At 53.1% G+C, this 12318-nt stretch overlaps 1 protein-coding gene across 2 annotated transcripts in view; it reads right to left on the reverse strand.

Moving 5' to 3' along the window:
• SAMD4A (sterile alpha motif domain containing 4A) overlaps nt 1–12318 on the reverse strand; it is a 167498-nt gene that overhangs the window by 19518 nt on the left and 135662 nt on the right. For both annotated transcript variants that reach the window (XM_090034380.1, XM_090034379.1), the window contains 3 exons: nt 7903–8197; nt 6541–6626; nt 1192–1310 (listed from right to left, as the gene is read on the reverse strand). In XM_090034380.1, the coding sequence (XP_089890506.1) occupies nt 1192–1310; nt 6541–6626; nt 7903–8197 (500 nt within the window). The remainder of the gene's footprint in view (nt 1–1191; nt 1311–6540; nt 6627–7902; nt 8198–12318) is intronic.

Raw genomic sequence — 12318 nt, forward strand, 5'->3', positions numbered from 1 at the left:
TCTGAACTGTAAGTGTGGGTATTCATACTTTTAACTGGTCAGTCATCTTTCGTGGATCCCCGAGACATAGTCCCATGGACCACAGGTTAAAAGCCACTGGACTAGGGGATCCCAACCAGTATAAATCAACCAGTCGTGGAGTACAACATAGTTTCTATAATCCCATCCAAACAGCGGTCTGGCTGTTCAGCCCATGCAGCTGTGCGACAGACTGCAGCTTCCACCCGACTGCCCAAGCAGGGTCCGTACAGTCCAGCCATGCTCCTGATGGAGCTCAGCAAATGCACAATATCATCCAGGGCAGAGAAGTCGTCCCTGTATGGTTTTGCAAAACTTGCCACCTGGGCTTTGTGCGGGTGCTTTGTCCAGCAGCGTTTCCCTCTGATGCATCCCTTTCTGCAAAGGGTGCAAGAGGAGCTGCTAGGCTGCAGTTCTGCACAGCAGAGATGCAAGTGGCCATCTTCAAGCGCTTTTTGGAGCCCATTCCCAGACTTCCTGGTCCAATGAGCCTCTCTGCTCCATGTCTGGCCGGCTCGTGTCTTCTCCTTCATCAGTGGTTTTTTTCAGGGGAGTGTCTGCCCATGACCAGACTTGCACAATTGGTGGGGGAGAAGGCAAGTGGAACAAAACCAAATCGCCAAGTGGCAACAGAGGTAGGAGCAGCAGGGGCTGTGGGCAGGGAGGACAGATTTGGCCCAGGTATGTTTGAATTCTTGTCCCCGGAGAGGAAAGCAGACACACAGAGGGGTGTCGCTGACTGGCCCTGTCCTCACGCCAAAGCAAGCCTGGTAGCAGGGACAGCTCACCTAGGAAGCAAGAGCTCTGGGTTCAACTCCCAACTCCGCCCAGATTCCCTGGATGACCTCAGGTAAGTCACTTAACCTCCCTGGGACACAGTTGTCCACCTGTAAAATGGGCGCAGTGGACCTGTCTTTTCCCCAGCCCCTCTGCCTGGTTTACCTCCAGTCAGCAGGACCGGCAGGGAGTGCAGGCTCTAATACAGTACTGCAACAGCAACAAGGTGGAATATTTTGCCTGCCCTAGAGTTAACCAGCCCTGCTAATCAGATCCGCCCACGGGGGCTCCAATTAACACAGGACTCCAGTCGTCAGCCCCGTTGGCAGCGTCCTGCCCTAGATACCCAAGCGCGCAGCCCCGCCGCTGCATCAGAGAGATGAAAGCCCCACGTACGTCCTCTGTTGCCGATATCCTGATATGTCTAGGAGGGATTTCCGAGGGAAAGACCGAAACAGTTTCTGCACCTGCTGTTTCCATGACAACAATCTTTTCTTCTGCGTCTCTGTAAAAGCCTGCCCAGGAAAGGGGGGAGAGAAAGAAAACAAAAAAAAGAAAAGGAGTAAATGTTTTGCGGATGAGACAGTTGGGTATTTAAAAGGTGAAAAGGAAGAACAACAAGCAGTTAATGTGTGCCCAGAGTGGCCCGGCTTTGGGCTGTGAACACATACACAATCTCTGGCTTTCCAGCATCGGCTCCCAGCGGGGACGGCTCATCCTCTTCCCACTTGGAGACAGACACACGAGCAGACGGCTGTTTCCTCTGCATGGGTTTCCCAGGCCTCCAGAACCAGCTTCTTGTTCTGCCCCGGGGTTTAAAACTTCCTATGACACTGCCCAGAAGGGAAGGGGTTTCCCTGAAGCCCCTGACCCAAATTTGCAACCCTGATCTGCCACGGTGAGACACGCCGCCCTTGCACGGATGGCTGCGTCTCTGTTCTGCGTTCGCCAAGTGTTGGAGGATTCCCCCAAGCTGTCAGACACCGAGAGGTGAGGACACCGTTACCGCTCCCCTGTTGTTACTGGCACCAAGATGGGAACAGCCTGGTTCTGCTGCAAGAGGGATTTTCAACCCATGTGCCAGGGCAAACATGATTCACTAGATAAACCAGGAGCTTTCAAACAGGCATTCATAGTGTTCAAACCATTCTCACCTGCTGCGGTGTGTCTGCATCGCTGCAACAGAGGAACTGCTCTAGGATTTTTCGGTGGTCAAAAAAAGGGAAAACTAAAAGCTGTCATTTTCTGAAGGGTGCCTCGAGTCTAAAATGGTTGAGAACTGCAGTGCTACAAAAACCAGCATGCTGATACACAGGAAGTGAAATCTGCTCTCTGTAGCCGCTGTACAACCCTTCAACCCAACACATGGCTTTGGTTAAAAAAAAATGTATGTAAAAGCAAAGGATTAAATATTACCCTGTGAAGAAATCCAATTACATTTGGGCCCGAGGACAGATCTTGGTCATAATTCTCATCGCTTCTGACCTTCAAAGCTATTCATCAGGTCAGAACACGGACCTACAATTCCTCGTGGGCTCCGTTTGGTAACAACGAATGAATGCACCTGATGGTTTCAGAGCTGGGACCGAGTCAGCGAGTTGCTCTTGCACCTCCTGGCACGTTGTCCAGAAATCTGCAAATGCAACTGCAAACGTCTGCACGCTGAGAGTCACAAGAACATGGTGCCTGGGCCCGGTGCCAGCTGCAACCAAGTGGCCTCGGATTTAGCACCGCATGCCTGACCTGAAGGGATCTCCTCCCAGGGAAGAGGGGTTGGAAGGGCCCTCTAGCTCTACCAGCTTGAAGCTGCCAGCTCGTACCCAGTGCAGTGGTTGTTTCTGGGAAGCAGGGCATCCAAACTGGGTGGGAGGCACAGCTCCTCTACTGTGCTGGTTACGTCTTTACATCCCAGTGTACGCCGTTCAGTCCCTAAAGCACCTCTGAGACTGCTGTAGTGCTCAGGGCACCCCACTTCCACTCATGTGACATCCTGGAGCGGTGGCGTTCATGTGACTATCTGCAATGCAAAGGAAGAGCCCAACATGAGCCCGATGGCTCTGGGCAGCTACGCTGGTTAAGAGGCCAGCATGCTGGAAGATGCATAAATGTCAAGGGTTGAAAATAATTATAGAAGTTAAGCTTGGGATTAAAAACTGGCGGCCTCGGGAAAGTAGGGCTCAATTAATGCTTCCTCACCAGCGTCCCAGATTCTCTTCTCTTTCCAGTGCTGCTCCATTTACAGAGCACCAGGGCTGGGACTCTGGAGATCTGGGGTCTATTCCTGGATCTGCCACTGTCTTGATGGGTGACCTTGGGCAAGTCCCTTTTCCCTCTGTGCCTCAGTTACCCCTGCTCTAAAATAGGCAGAAGGGTCCCGGCCTCTTTTGCAAAGTGTTCTGCAATCTGTGGCTTCCAAGTCCAGTGGTGTGACTGCCTGTCACGCGCCCAGCACCTGAGCACAAATCCCACCCGAGGGGCCGCTGCAAAAATCAACTCCCCCCATCTGCAGCTCAGGCCATGCCCTTCCCCTTTCCCAGTTTCTTCACTGGCATCATCTCTCCTGCCTCATCAAGACCAAGTTTCTGGTCTTCTCCTTCCAGGCTCTTTTCTCCTCTTTCTGCTCCCCAAGCATTGGCAGTGGGCCCATGTGTCTGCCTCCCCAGCCTGGGGAGAAGACGCCCCCCCCACCCCCAAAAAACCCCCCCAAAACAAAACAAACCCATCCCCTCCACACACTGCATCCCCTCAGCTGACAGTTGCCGGGTCCACACAGCAAACTTACTGTGCTCCACAGCAGCAAGAAGTCTTGTGGGCGATATCTTTTATCAGATCAACTATCAGGTTGGGATAGACGGAAGCAAGCTTTCAGGGGTCACAGGACCCTTCCTCAGACCCCTGACCCAAAAGCAGGCACAGCTGAGCTGAGTACCAGATGGAACAAATGCTTCAATAAGTTCATTAGCACCTGAGAAGTGCAGGGGTTATGGATACCAGAAAGAATATTATCTCCTGGCCCCTCGTGACAACACCATCACCTCCACACCACCAAAATGTGGGAGATAGCAATGCCTGCAATGGAAAATCCACAACCCAAAGGAAAAAGAAGCCAGACAACACAGCGACTTCTTCTTCCTAAGCCTGCGCGAGGAACGTAACGTTGTTCCCAGGGGGACTCATCATGTGCAGTCCCCAAGCTAACCGGCACAGCTCCACATATGCCGGAGGACATCGCAACATGCCGCTGGCCCAATTAAAGCATGCTCGCCTCTCGCATGTCTCCTGGCTCATCATGACAACGCTCCATAGAGGCATCCCTGAGCCTGCGGCTCGGCTCCAGGCAGCCTGCTGCCAAAACCAGAAGTGGCGCAGCCACATCTGCACAGCGCTGCAGGCGGGGATCGTCACTTCGGGGGCCGGAGAGCTGTCCCTGTCATCCCAGACTGCTGTGAAAGCTGGCTGCGCATGAGAGGACCCCACTCCGCAGCAAAGCTACCTTTGCTGTTGAGACCTGGGCAGTAAATGGGAAGCCCGTGGGAGGAGGTGGGAGAGGAGCGCGCCTCTCACTGCTAAGAGGTGCTCCTAGGTCCAAGCATAGCCACAATGGCTGGACACCGGGGGGTGTTTTACACTGTGTCTGTTCAGAGGATGCAGAGAGGTCTTTGTTCCCTTGGGTGTCAATCCTGCACCTTTCACAGCCTCAGACTCTCTCTATGCCTGAAGAAGGGGGGTTGTGCACAAAAGCTTGCAAAGAACCATTTCCCCAGCTGTTTAGCTGGTTTAATAAAAGATTTCACAGTCTCTGCATCCACCCTTGAGCTGGGGGGGGTTGGACCAGAGGTGACCACCGGAAGTCCCTTCCAAGCCCTGCTTTTCTTTGCTTCTGAGATATAACATAAATGCAAGAGAAAAAACCTGGGGCTCTGTGGGACGTGGCAGAGAAAAAACCTGGGGCTCCCAGCTGGGAGACGAGAGGCGCAGGAACGCTGCTCCGCTTTGGTCATTGTTTTAAACACCAGCCAGGGCCGTCCTCGGGCAGAGCACTGGAGCGCTCGCTGCAGCCCTCGGCCGGAGCTCATGCTCCCCTGCCCGGAAGAGGCGTCCAGGCAGAACAACATTTCAGAAGCTGCAGTCTAATAAAAGCCCCCTCTATCTTTCTTGATAGCTTGGTTAACATCAGCGCTACAGAGGAAGAGGGAAAAAGGAGAGTGGCGAGGCAGCAGAACAGACTGCGGGGCTTTCGAGAGGAGGCTGGATTGAGGAGCAGCAGTCCTGAACCCATGTGGGAGGGGGTTGGACCTGGTGACCCTCCATGTCCACCTCCCCAACTTGATGGCTTTACGACTCCAAGAGAAGACCTGGGTAGGGGCTGCAGTCATCTCACGGCTGACCACAAAGCGATCGGAGGGGAAAAAAGAAAAAAAATCTCCCTGCTCACACAGAAACGCACACAGAGCTGGAGTCAAAGGAGCTTTTCAGAGGGTTTCCAAGGTTTGGATGTGGTGGGGGTGGGGGGAGAAGCTGCTCGTAAACCCACAAACGAGCAGCCCGGGGTACAGACAAAGCAGGTGTGTGCCTCCGCAAGCTGCTGCAGGAGCAAACTGACCACTTCACAGCAGCATGCAAATGCCCTAGTGCCACCGCTGCGTATTTCCAGCAGCTCTGCAGAAGCTGCCGATGCATCCCACCAGTGTGCCGTGAATGGGAAAAAGGCTGTGGCTGCTGCTGATGGGAGCTTTCTGGGAGCAGCTTCTTTTCTGGAGCATCAGTATTGCAGAGTTAGAAAACCTCCCTCTTTGGCCCCGATTTAGGAAACCATGTGAGCACACGCTTCGTTAAGCACAAACCCAAGTTCCTGAATGGGGCATTTGCTGAAATCGCAGCCGGTGCCCGAGGCCCAGCAGAGAGGCTTATTACTTAGGCATCATCTTCTCCCTGCGTTACTTTAACCTGGAGGGTATCAGGAACTCTGTCCTTTTGCCCAGCTGGCATACTGTAGGCTGGCATGCTCACAGCAGCCAGCATTTCCCTGACAACATGCTGCCAGCCCCTAACTCACAGGACTGCACAGTTTCCTGTGTGCTTCCCAACTCTGCTTTTATGCACAACCGACTGACGTGTTGCCGGCTTGCAGCTCTTCCGAGACTGGAAAGCATTTCGAGCTCCACCCAGGCACGTGGCCCCGCTTGTAACATCAGGTGCCACACACATGTGCACAAGCGCGTGTCCCTTGTGTCAGCACGTAGGGCAGTGACTTAGGTCCGTCCCACACAGAGCGCTGAGCACATCTGGATCGCCCTGAAGGGCGACAGGGAAAATACCATTAAAAAGCACTGCTGCCTAAGGTACCAATCTTGAAAGCAGCAGCTGCTGGGAATGGATCTGCAGAATGCAGGGTGCAAAAATCTCCGCGTGCTTGCTGCAAAATAGAAACCGGAGATGCCAGAGGCGGGTTTGGTCTGCCCAATGGAAACCTCACATGCATTTTTCTTTCACCCAGTTGCTCATCTGATCGTCCTAGGCCAGATGAATTTCTCAGCTCCCGCCCCGCTGCACGAGCCTACAGAGACCTACGGTTCTGTGCATCATACTGGATTTGCCGCCTAGTACGGCCTTGTTCCATCAGAATTACTATTAATACCCCCCAAAATATTTGTGTTAGAAACCCAAATGTTTACATCAACAGAAACTTGGAAACAGTTTCCACGCAATGAGAACAACAGCTTTATAATATCCGTCACGACTCACCTCATGAATTAGACATTTGTCTATGAGCTGTAAATAGGAACTTATATTCTCCTCATCGGGTCTGGAAACCAAAAGCTGCGTGCACACTGCAAAGAGCAACCACAGCAGAAAGAAAAGATCAGTAGGAAATGGCAAGCTGGGTAGGAAATGGGTGGCATTGTAAGAATGGGTTGAGAACTTCACTCCCATCCTCCTGAAAGCCGCGCTCATCAATGGAGCATTTGTCTAGAAAAACACCCGTCCACCATTCCAGCCATGCCCTTCTATATTTAGGACAGGATTTTGCTTTCAGTGACACTGGTGCGAATCCATTTAAGCCAATGAGGTTATACTGGGAATGACCGAGAGAAGCACCCATCTTCCTCCCTGCCCGGCTGCATTCTCATATGCAAAAGACATCTTCAGACAAAGAGCATGGCATGAAGGTCTATTGCTGCAGGGGACGTATCTTATCCCCGCTGAATTCAATGGCCAACCCTGGGGGACAACAGGATGGGGGTCCCTCTCTGAAATCACGCCACAGAAGTGAAGGCACAAATTAACCTGCAACAAGTCTTGCATGGGGCACGTTGGGTTGAGGGCCAGAGGAGCTGCAGTGTCAGTAAGAGCTCCCCCTCACCCTAACAATCAGGGCTATAAACAACTCAAAAAGCTTGCCAAAATGGATAGGAGTCCTAGGCCCCTTTGGCAGCAGGGTCCATGGGCTGCCAGCAGGAAGAAGTGGCCGAGGGGGAGACTTTTAGCCTTTCCTGTGTCTGAGCAGCACAGAGCAGAAGAGCCTGGCACAGGCTTTAAGAGAAGACACACCACTGTTCAGTCCTGAAGCACCTGCTCCAGTGCTAGCTCCCACCTTACCTGGCTGCACAGGGCCTAGCCTGGCCTTGGGGACGGGATGGGGACAGCAGTCACTGCTGTGGTGGCCCTACAGATGCTGCCTTAGATGGGGCACAGCAGGAGAAACCCCCCAGCTAGCCCCTTTCGTGGCCATGTGTGCACCCCCTTCTCCAGCCAGCCACCTCCCCTGGGACAGCCTGTCTCTCCACCCCTCCTCCTCGTTGTCTGCAGGGATGTAGCTGGCAATTCCCAGCCCTAGAGCACAGAGGAACGATGTTGGATCTAGTCCTGTCTCTGCTGCGTGATTGTGGCTAAAGCATTTCAGTCCTCCAGGCCTCTGCCCCCATGTGAATACCCTCTGGCTATTTACACTGTGATCTCTGTGGGGCCGGGGCTGTCCTGCCTCATGTCTGCACTGCTCCCAGTGCGAGGGATCCCAGCACATCGCTGAGGGTGGCAGTGGGGTGGATGGGAAGCAGGGACATCACCGCAATGGACCCCAATCTCACCAAACCCATAGCGACTTACCTTTGCCCATCACTCTGGTGAACTGCCCGGGGAGGTCTCCTTCAGGCAAAGGGGCCCCTCCCGACTCACCCTCACAGCCAGGCAAGTGGTGCTGCTGCATGCCCCCCGAGGCCGAGTCCTTGCCATCGGAGACCTGCCCGTCGGAGCCGATCAGGGAAGGCGGGTGGTGAGAGTCCGGGTCCCGGCTGTGCTCATCGGCGCTGGCGCTGGGGGAGCAGTACGCTTTGATGGGGGTGAGGATCATTTGGTGCAACTCCTGGAGCGGGACCCGCAGGTTGCCACCTTCCAGGATGTCCTGTGGGTGCAAGTCAACACGTGCCATCAATCACCTGCCGTGAACATGCCTTTTGGCAGCCCGCACCTCTGCCATGAAAATGCTGGCAGCCCTGGCAGGTGGCTGAAGACAAGGCCCCCCGTAGAAAGGCTGCTGGCCTTTGCTGCATAGGGTGGGGCACATCTGGCAAGTTATTTTGGGCAGTTAAGTCCTTCAAAAGGTCTGTCCAACTTTGGAGCAGCTAGGGGCCATGTGTGCATGGGCCGAGGGTTACACGGTGGGGACCCGAGCCCCTCTGGGCCCCATAAGCAGAAGAGGGATGGGTAGCTCAGAGACCCTGGTGGCAACAGATGTGAACACACCCTTGAATTGAGGGGAATGCACGGGGAAGAGCAGCTGGGCAGAAGGAGCAAAGATCCATCCAGACAGCACCCATTTTTTGCTGAAAGATATCACAGGCATTGCAGCCTGAGTGGGCTGGAGAGACTCTGAGAAGCATTAGCCTGCAATGTTGGGAGAGGAAGCAGAGTGATTTAGCGAGGGAGATGGTGGAGAGGAGGGAGCCAGTCTGGAAGGGAAGTCTGCGCAGCTGCTGGGTTTTTCTCAGTGGCATTTGACCGTGCTAGAAGATTTGGGAGCAATGAGTGGGCTCTGGCGGCGCAGCTGCGCCAGACAGAGCAGCTAGGGAGAAAAGTGGTGTCACCGGCTCTTGCAAGACTCGTGATTTGCAAAACTTCTTGCAATCCCGCTGCTGCTGGCATCTTAGGAGTGTGTGAGAATTTCTGCTTTCCTGTTTGTCAAAACTGTTTCTGGCTGCACAGGACAGCTGTAAAAACAGGACCTAACCCCCCTGCAATCACGGGACCCCACATTTAGCGCTCCCTGAACTCTCACATCCACTCTCACAAACCTGAACCCAAACAGTCACTTCAGGAGTCTAGTTGCTAATCAGAGAAGGTGGGAAAGAAAACGAGAGTGGCAGGAAAAGCCAGGCAAAAATGCACGTAGGGTCCAGGAAGGACTACCTGGCTGGACAAGAGACAAGAGGGAGAGACCGAATTCACTGCAAGGCTCTGTAGGCAAAATCTGGTAATGCTGGTGTCACTGGGACTTTTGCTGTGGCCTTCAATGGGGTCAGGACCTCATCCCTTATTACAAATGGGATCTCAGCCCCCTCAAATGCCTGCTTCATTCCCAGCAGCTGACAACAAGACAAGGGGGTTTCTCGATCCCATCTGACAGCAGCTGAATGTGTGAATGTCACTGCTTCTTGCCTTTGCAAGGGGTCTGATCCTGCCGTCTCCTCTCGAGGAAAATCCCAGGAGCCAGGAGGAAGGACTGACTCCTGGTCTTAATACAGGTCAGACAAGACCATCTTGTTGCTGCCTTCGTGGAGCGCTGGGTGAGACATCAGCATCTCCTGTGACATCGTGTGTTGTTGTGGGGAAGGAGGCAGAGAGGCATCTCTCCACGATAAATCAGAGGCCGAGCCACGGCCCGTCTGACCCATGGGATGAGGAAGAACGGTGCCCTCGGGCCGACTGCCCACACCTCCCCTGCTCTCAGTGACACACACTGTTTGGGGGGATGTTTCCCGCAGGATCAACTGGCTGCAACCACTCCAAAGACTGAAAACAGGGTGTGAGCAAAAGATGGCATCTCAGACTCTCCTGCTTTGCCAAAAGAAAAAGCTGAACAGGAACTTGCAGCACAAACACAGGCCCTTCAGTAACCAGCCCAGAGGTGGCTTTTGTGGAGGGGCTTCACTCAAAACATCCTCATGGTATAATGACAGTCCAGACAAAGCACGCTGAGTTGCTAATGTTCAACAGCAAATCCTATTAGTTATCCCCTCTGGTTTTATAGCAAGCGTAGCTCGCTGCGTCTGCCAAACTTGGGCTCCATTCCTGTATTAACGACAGCCAATCAATACCATATTTCAAACTGCCCGCAGAGGAAGAGGAGAGGAGGCTGGGAAATTGCCTAGAAAGCACATCGACAAAGCAAACTCAATCCAGCAGGCCGTCTCCCAGCTTCAACTGGAGTTATTAATGTACAGAGGCAAATACGGCTTTATTAGCTCCTCTGGCTCCATATATCTCATCCCATGTTAGATGTGAGCGCAGCCGTGGGCTTACCAAAACACCAGCCACAAGCAACATCCCATGTTAGATGTGAGCGCAGCCGTGGGCTTACCAAAACACCAGCCACAAGCAACATCCCATGTTAGATGTGAGCGCAGCCGTGGGCTTACCAAAACACCAGCCACAAGCAACGTGCAGCATTTTTATCCAAGTGCCCAAAGCAGGTGGCTGCGCTCTTCACAGTGTGATCATCAGTTCAACTTAACCCAACGGTGTGGAGGAGGGTGGAGCTGATGATAGGAGGGTTGAACTGGTGCTTCTCGAAATTATGCAGAATTCACTTATTTTCTCATGAAAAAAACAAAAGAAAAAGATTCTGCCTCTGCTTGCAAAGGCAACCTGCTGAATGGGAGCTGGCGCTGGCCAGCTTCCCTGGACGATTCACCGCCAGAGCCGAGTCCCGCAGTGGAAGCCTGAAGACGCCCTGACCCTGGACCAGTTCTGCTGAGAAGGAGGGACAGGAGGTTTCCCCTTGGCAAGGTCCCGTATCCCAGGCTAATCTGGCAGGCTCCTTCCTTTGAGGTTCAGCAGGAGATGAGGGCCATGTGAGTAATCGTGTGACACCACCAGCCACGGATCTTCAGTCAAGGAAATGAGTAGCAGTGACACACGTGACACCATGCCCCCTGGAAGAGCCCTTTGCACCCTACTGGGTACCTTGAGTTTGGCGCAGGGGTAAAATGTGCATGTGCGAGCAGTGTGGGGAGCAACTACAGCCATTGCAGGGAGGTGCCAATATTTAAGCCGCACTCATCAGCTGCAGAAGAGGCATCTGGTACTTCTGTAACCGGGACACTGAATCACCATGTGCAGGAAAGATCTGCCTTGTTGACACTTTACCCATGAATCAATTGGTTCCTCAGCCTGTAAAGGCTAAGTACTCCCCAAACATGTCTGTTCCAGGAGACAAAAGGTCTGTGGCTTCCCCAGGACTACATATAGGTGTGCTGGAAGCTGCAGCGGGCGAGGAGTTGAGGGTGCAAAAATTCTGGCCCAACAGCATCCACGCTCAGACACGACAGGAGACTAGATGAGATGGACCTGTGGCCTGACCCAACCAAAGTCGTCACCTTTCTATCAGTGTATCTGTGGGCCCCTCTACGCATTACATTTATGCTGCAATTAATGTAGCAAACCAGCCATGAAAATGTTGCATATCTTGGGTGCATCTATGTGTGCGCTTTACTGTGGAGCAGACTAATTAGCTCTGTAGTAAAGCACTGCAGTCTACACGTGCGCTGGTATTAGGGTGCAGTAAATTAATTAAGTCTGCCATAAGGTAGCATTGTCGGGGACAGTACCATCTTACAGTAGAGTCATTAAATGCAATTAAATGCACATGTAGATGGTGACCACCAGGTGCAAATTTCATCCAACCTACCTGGGGCCAGACCCCTGGCTTCTGCCAGCCCCTCTGCCACCCAACACTGCTACCCGGAGCCCAGGGCTGACCTCCCATGCTCCCTGCCAGCCCAGAGCTGCTCTACTCTGACTCAAATTGTTGTGATCCTGGCTACACATGTAGATGCACTGCTCAGAAGCAGCTGACTCCAGCTCAAACTGCTCTGGAGTTTATTATGTCACATTCATTTCATGTATAGATACACCCATTATGTAGAACATTTTTATGGCTGGTTTGTACAGTGCCTTACACCGAACTTGTGACAAGTCTGTGACTGGTCCAGACTGGGGCCAACAATCAGTTGATTGTCAGCCCCAACCCCAGGATCGCACCAGGGTTTCAAATCATCACTGTGGATTGGCGACAGCATGCACTGGGTTCAGGGCACCTGAATTCCAACTTACTGGTGCAGAGGGAGCCCTGGGACATGATCCCAGGCTCCCCTTGCACTAAATAGAAAGGCTGCAACTGGGATCTGATCCCAGAATTGTACATTCTGCCATGCATGTGTGGCAGGGCAGGAGACAGGACTGTTAGGATAAGGCTCAGATCCTGTGGCACCTTTACATGACTGAATACCAGGGCTCTGTGTCCAC

The sequence above is a fragment of the Crocodylus siamensis genome, chromosome 2 (genome assembly GCF_052110815.1).
Source record: "Crocodylus siamensis isolate JL-2025a chromosome 2, ASM5211081v1, whole genome shotgun sequence".
Lineage (NCBI taxonomy): Eukaryota > Metazoa > Chordata > Crocodylia > Crocodylidae > Crocodylus > Crocodylus siamensis.